At 63.7% G+C, this 6,985-nt stretch overlaps 1 protein-coding gene across 1 annotated transcript in view; it reads left to right on the forward strand.

The window, feature by feature from the left end:
• ZDHHC11 (zinc finger, DHHC-type containing 11) overlaps positions 1–6,985 on the forward strand; it is a 16,388-nt gene that overhangs the window by 5,018 nt on the left and 4,385 nt on the right. Inside the window, 3 exon segments of the mRNA XM_011964734.1 lie at positions 954–1,175; positions 2,850–3,028; positions 3,905–4,006. Of these exon segments, the coding sequence (XP_011820124.1) occupies positions 954–1,175; positions 2,850–3,028; positions 3,905–4,006 (503 nt within the window).

Raw genomic sequence — 6,985 nt, forward strand, 5'->3', positions numbered from 1 at the left:
TAACACTCCTGTGTCGAGACCACCCAGCCCCTCCAGATCCCCACCCAGCAGTGGCTGTTCAGTGCCTTTCACTGCCCCTCCCTCCCTCCCCTGACACCACGTCCCTCCCTCCCCTGACACCACATCCCTCCCTCTCCTGACACCACGTCCCTCCCTGCCCTGACGCCACGTCCCTCCCTCCCCTGACACCACGTCCCTCCCTCCCCACCTGACTGGCCGGGAGCCGCCGCAGTGTGCGTTCAGAACCTCGCAGCCACTGCCCACCTGGACAGGCCCCAGCCCCGCGTGGCTGGACGGGCTACCCTGTCCTGTGGAAGGGGAGACACACAGGACCCCGTGAAGTGAGCTCTCGGGTCCTGCTCCTCTGGGAAGCTCAGGGAGGCTTCTCGGGGAGGATCTGGCAGATTTCAGTGTTGCAGCAGTTAGTATCGGCTCAGGAGCTCTTCCGGCATTGCCTCAGTTTCTCTCAGGCGCACCCCTCTGCTCCGTGTGGCCTCTTTCTGATGTGGGTTTTCCTCTGGCACCTGGGGAGTCTTGGGTGAGCCTGTGTATTCGTGAACGGGTTCTGGGACCTATCACTGTGTGGGGGCTGTCGAGGGCTCCCCAGAACTTAAATCCTCGGGAGAACTGAGGGGCGGTAGCACCAGCACCGGGTGCCTGGCCAGGTCCTCCGCCCAGGGGCCCCCACACCCTGGAGAGCCGTTTTCTGTAGCCGCTAGACTGTGGCCGGGGTCAGATTCTGCAGCATGTCTATTCATTCCCCTGAGCAGGCCCTGTACCGGCTCCATCCCAGCCCCGCTCCCAGGGACGCGGCCCCAGGCAGTGCTGGGCCATTGGCTCTCAGTGCTGGTCCTCGGGGATGATGTTCCCAGTCCCTGAGGTCTCCCTGACAGTGGGCGGGGCCAGCCCTCCCTGGGGCTGACGGGGCTGGTCTCCCCTTCTGGATCCTGCAGATGGACACCCGCTCCGGGAGCCAGTGTTCCGTCGCCCCAGAAGCCGTGCTCAACAACGGAGATCTGGTCTTGCCGCCCCGCATCTCCAGAGTGAACGGCTGGTCGTTACCCCTGCACTACTTCCAGGTGGTGACTTGGGCTGTCTTCCTGGGCCTTTCCTCGGCCACCTTCGGGATCTTCATTCCCCTCCTGCCTCGTGTGTGGAAATATATCGCCTACGTGGTATCCTTTTCACCGTGGCACGGTCTGAGCGGGAGGGGCGCCTGGAGGACCCCGCAGTGGACCTGGCTCTGGGATCTGGTCCATGGCTGCCCGGCGGCACCAGTCACCTGCCCTGGGCCAGACTGTGTCCCCCGAGCCTGCAGGTGGGCCCAGTGGCCACTGGTGCTCTGTGCAGCCCCCGCTCAGGATCAGGGTGGACAGGACAGCATTGTCTGAGAGGGCTCTGGAAAGGGACTCTGTCAGGAGGGACAACAGCCTCCTGGCCTGGCACAGGACCCACCCTGCTGGCAGCCTTCTGCTAAAATCCCTGCGCAGCCTTTTGCACATGGCCAGCACCTCCCTTCTCGCCCCTGGTGCCAAGGAGGACAGCGCTGTGCCCCGCAGGTCGGCAGCCTGGGTTTCCATGCCAAGCTTAGGCCACACGGTGAGGGCCTCTGGGCCGCCCCGCGGAGACGGCTGTCAACCCTGAACTCCTGGCTAGAAGGCGGTCCAGGGGCCAGGCAGGGTGACGGGAGGGCCCTGCGCTCCACCCCTTGTGTTTGGTTGCCATGGGGAGTCTGTGTTGGTCCCAGGGTGAAAGGAGGAGGGAGCCAGGATCTGAGGGCGGGAGCTGATGTCCCGGTCATGGGGAGCCCAGCTTCTCCTGGCTCCAGGGGACAAGGACCCTCTCCCCAGTGGCCCCACAGCCAGGCTCCAAGACAGAGGCCCAGGTGAGTCTGGGGTCCTTGAGAGAGTCTGGAGTCCCTGAGAGGGTCCAGAAGGGCTCTGAGTGAGTCTGGGGTCCATGAGCGAGTCTAGGGGGGGCTTCCCTGAGCGAGTCTCGGGGAGAGGGTCCCTGAGCGAGCCGTCTGGGGTCTAGAGGGAGCGGGTAGATTGTGCAGCTCCCTGCCTCCTCCCCCCTCCTGCTGTCTGAGGCTGTGCTTCTCCCCCAGTGCTCGCGGGTCTCTGGTATGAAAGAACCAGGCTCCCCACGGCCTTTGGGGCTGCATCTGGCTGTGTTTACAGCTGGGCGTCCCTCCTGCGGCCCTGCTCTGTCCCTCACGGTGTAAAGGGCTTTGGGGTGACTGTGCTTGGCTGGGCTGGCTGAGCCTCTGGGGGTGTGGTGCATTCTGTAGGGGATTTGCCCTGTGTCCAACAGGGATGAACAAAAAGGGCATGGGGGCAGCCATCCCGGTCCCCGCCTGGCACAGGGCTGTGTGTGCAGGGCTGATGGGTGGCCTTTTCTCCTCTGGGCCTGGGTAAGCAGGGCTGTGTGTGCACCGCCGGGTAAACAGGGCCAAGTGGTCAGGACTGGGTGTGCAGGGCCGGGTGAGCAAGGCCGGGTGAGCAGGGCCAGGTGAGCAGGGCCAGGTGTGCAGGGTGGTGTGTGCAGGGCAGGGTGTGCAGGACTTGGTGTGTAGGGCTGACTGAGCAGGGCTCGGGTGAGCAGGGCTGGGTGTGCAGGGCTCAGGTCTGCAGGCCTAGGTGTACAGGGCCGTGTGTGCAGGGCTGGGTGAGCAGAGCCAAGCCTGGTTGAACTGGGATCCAGTGTGCAGGGCTGGGTGTGTAGGGCTGGGTGAGTAGGGCTGACTGGCGGCCTCACCTCCCCTGGGCCCTTGGGCCTCATGGGGATGCCTCGTGCCAGGCTGACCAGGCCAACGAGGCCCTGGGCCAGGCTCTTCCTTGACGTGCCAGGTGACCGGGGGGATCTTCTTCTTCCACCTCGTCGTCCACCTGATTGCCTCCTGCATCGACCCGGCCGACTTCAATGTCAGACTCATGAAGAACTACTCTCAGCCCATGCCGATCTTCGACAGATCGAAACACGCACACGTGATCCAGAACCAGTTCTGCCACCTGTGCAAGGTCACCGTGTGAGTGCCCACCCTCGCCGAGGCCCCGTGCTGTCAGGGTCACCTCCAGGGGCCCAGGGGCTCAGGTCACCGCTGGCCCCACAGGGCCCCTGCCATGGCCACAGCTGACGCTAATGGAGCTTCCAGGGACCGGCCCTGTGGCTGCGGGTGGATAGCCCCTCATCGCGCTGTGAAGGGGGCACAGTGCCAGGCCGCCCCAACTCCTCTGCAGGCAGGGCTGAGGCTGGAGGGCTGTGTCTGTCACCTGCAGGTGACCCGCTGCTCCCCTGGAACGGAACGCGGTGGCACTCAGGCATGTTTGATCCTCAGTGGATTTCGTGCACGAGGTCCCTCCCCTGTGATCCCAGGGCAAGAGAGCGCTGTCTTTCTTGGGGGTTTTGAAGGCAAGCCCCAGGGAAAGAGGGAGGGAAGGGTTCCAGTGTCTCCAGGGGCCCTGGGGGCATCCGTGATGGCCTAGGGGGTGGCTACAGGGCTGCTGTCAGCTGCAAGGGAGGTCCTGTAGGCACAGGTAGGATCCAAGCCCCCAGCCTCAAGTCCTGGAACCATAGGGCAGGTGCGGCCTCCTCCAGGGCCATTGCCCAGAGTGAGGCTGGTGCAGGAAGGCTGGGGGGTGGTCTACGCTCCGGTGTCCACACCCACCACAGACACGGGCTCCTCCTGCTCTGTGGCTATCTCTGCCCAGAGCTGTCCTGCTTCTCCTCCTCCCCACAGGCCTCAACTCCCTCCCCCAGCCTCCCATTCCCCGTGGAACGCCCACTCCCCAGGCCACACAGGGCTGGTTCCCCCGAGGCACCTGGCTCCCGGTGATGGGGCTCCGGCCCTGGCCCAGCCTGCGCACTTGGGGCCTGACAGCCGTTCCCCGATTCACCCATCCAGGAACAAGAAAACCAAACACTGCATTTCCTGCAATAAATGTGTATCCGGCTTCGACCACCACTGCAAGTGGATCAACAACTGCGTGGGAAGCCGTAATTACTGGTGAGGGGCACAGCGGGGATGGCCGGCGCGGGCCAGGCTTGGGGGAATTCGGAAGGGAGGGGTCTGTGGGCAGGGGTCCTCATGGTGAAAGGTGGAGGGTCGTCTTGGGGCCGCATCCCTGTCCTGATGTGGTGACGCTTGGTGCGTGCGTGCCCCGGCCTCCTGTCTGGCTCTGGGGCTGTGGTGCGGCCGTCCCTGGACAAGATCATCTGCACAGAACAAGTCCCTGGAGGCCCAGTGTGGGCATTTGCTGGGCTGCCCTGGCTGAGGCCTCCTGACCGCGCCGTCCTGGGCCGGGCTGCCTCCTCTCCACCCGGGCTGAGGCTCATCCAGCGCAGGGGTGGGGCCACGGAAGGGCAGTGGGCACCCAGCGGGGACTGACGAGAGGTGTGTCCTCTGAGTGCGGTGGAGGCACAAGGATGGGAGGTGTTTCCCCTGAGTGCGGTGGAGGATCCGGGGACTCTCAAGGCCCGGTGTTCTGAGCCCCGGCTGTCAGTAGCCCTGAGCTGTGAAGATCACCAGGGAAAAGAACCACATCTGCCCCCAGCTACTCTGTGCTGACCTGAAAGAGGCCTTGGTGTGGGTGGGAGTGGGGACCAACGTCATTTGGTGTCACAGGACGTGCCGTGGGGTCCCTGCCCTGCCTCCCTGCCATCCCGCCTTGAGCACTGTGTGTGTCCAGAGTGGCTGAGCAGCCCGGCAGGGACAGAGGCTGCGTCACTGCAGAGCGAGTCCCGAGGCCGCACAAGATGGTAGGGGCTGGGGAGACCCACCCGCCTCCTCCCTAGGAGAGGAGCAGCTCCAGGACGGCCGAGGTGTGGCCGGCTCCTCTGGGTCACGCTAGCCCCGGGTGCCACTTCCTTCTGGACTCATTATGCTCTGGTGCCTCGAGCTGGCTCAATCCGGCGGGGCCTGGCGGGGAAGGTGAGGGGGGTGAGGGCCCACAGGCAGGTGGCAAGGAGGGAGTTTGCCTTCCTCAGGAAGGGCACTGGAGATGCGCCATGTGGGCACCAAGTGTAGACGCCGCCTGCAAGTGAGAAAGGGGCGTCAGGAGAGCAGGGCTGGGGTCATGGGCGCCCTGAGCTCCAAGCAGTAGCCAACGCCGGCATCTGTGCCAACCTCACTTCTGTCCCTTCATCCGCCAGAGGCGGAGAGAACAACGGCATTGAGAGCAAGATGAGGAAAGTCGAGGAGCTGATGGCAGAGCCCCGCGAGGGAGGCTGCCTACTTCGTTGTGATAAGAGGAAGGGGATGGAAAGAAGCAGGCGGCCCTGGTGTCCCGGGAAGACCGTGAGCGCTGGCCTCAGACTGTGTGGGCTAAACATGGGCAGCAGGGGCAGGAGGCTGTGCTAACCAGGAGGAGAGCGGCCCTGGGCGGCTGCGAGCAGAGGAGGCCCCACGTGAATGGCTCTGCCCCATCCTATGGGCTTTGGTCTCTGTGGTCTTAGAGACCCGCCTTCCTTCCTGGATGAAGAGGGGAGTCCTGTCCAGACAGTGGGATGAAGATGAGGGGTCTTTACTCCCTACAAGTGGGCTCAAGCCCAGGAGGACTGGGGGCACAGTAGGGCACGTCCGCCGCCTGGAGGGGCTGCTGCTTTGGAAACCCAGGCTGGGCATGGGAGGCCTCGCCACGTCCTCCGCGCTACGCGGCCACATCCAGGCCAGGCTCCCAGGCTCGGCGCTGGCAGGAGAGCGCACTGGTGGCGTCAGGAACCAGGACACCAGGAAGGAGGGCTGGGACCACCTGCCTGGTCGTCGCTGTGAGAGGGAAGCCAGCGCACGGGAGCAGCAGTCAGGGAGCCCCTCACGCCGGAGCCACCCCTCACCCCTGAATTATCCAGAAGACTCTTGGAGGGAGAGGAGCGCCCGGAAGGCAGCTGTCCCCGCACTACCTCCTTGGAAGACTGCGGCATTCATGCTCTGGCCTCCAGTTGAAAATACGAAAAGGGATTTCAGTGAACTTAGGTGAACAGAATACACTGGAAAAGGTTAAAGGAGGTTAAAGGATCCTTATTAAAAAAAAGTCATAATGGCAGAAAGACCAAGGAAGACGGTTTAGTCAGAGTAGGTTCCAGGGACCGATGTCCAGAATTGGTTTTTCTGAATGGATTATTCTCTCCGTCTTTTGAGCAAAAACGAGAGGCTGGGAGTGGTTTTGGTCTCACGTCTACAGTATGCACGTCACTTTTGGCTCAATTGTGCACGAGAGTCTCGGAGAAGGGGGAACTGCAGCCGAGGAGCGGCCGGGCTCCTCCAGGGCCTCCTCAGCTCGAGTTCCCTTTGGGTGCAGTGATCCAGGTCCCTGAGCCTGCAGGCCCTCCTGGGTACCACGGTGCAATCATGGCTCTCTCTTTCCCTGGCTTCAGTGCCTTTGCCTAGCGTGGTGCCATGGAGACCCCAACACAGACCATGCTCAGAGCGCCCTGAGTGGACCCTGCGTGCTCCTTGGCTGGGAGGGAGCCCTATCTGAATGAGGTGGAGTCGGAGGTGCGGGCAGAGGCCCCGGAGCCGTGACGCTGGAGACGCGGTGTGACCCTCACGCTCCACTGGCCGGGTGGGCTTGGGCGAGTCGCATTGCGTCTCTGACCTCAGTTTCCCCACTCGTGAGAAGGGCTAGTTCCCCTCCTCACAATCTCCTTGTTCCTTGTGGGGAGTAAATGAAACCAAGTTTGCAAGAAGTGCTGCCTGAATTGTCGGGCAGTGTGAGATGGTGGGAATGTACCATGGCCACCCCTCTCCAGTGAGAGGCCTGGAGACCCGGGGGGCGTCACAGGATGGGACAGAGACAGGAGCCTGAGCTTCCAGGCACGGTCGGGAGCAGGGTTTGAGGCCAGTGTCAGGCGGTGGCCAGCGGCCCTCTCTTAGTGGATGCCCACGCTGAGCTGTCGTCTCCACCCTGTGGGCTCCAGAAGCCCTGTGCGTCCCTGCCTCTGCCCCCGCACCCTCCCACCTGCCCCCGATGCCCTGCGCATCCCTGCC

This window comes from Mandrillus leucophaeus, unplaced genomic scaffold, assembly GCF_000951045.1.
Source record: "Mandrillus leucophaeus isolate KB7577 unplaced genomic scaffold, Mleu.le_1.0 Scaffold702, whole genome shotgun sequence".
Lineage (NCBI taxonomy): Eukaryota > Metazoa > Chordata > Mammalia > Primates > Cercopithecidae > Mandrillus > Mandrillus leucophaeus.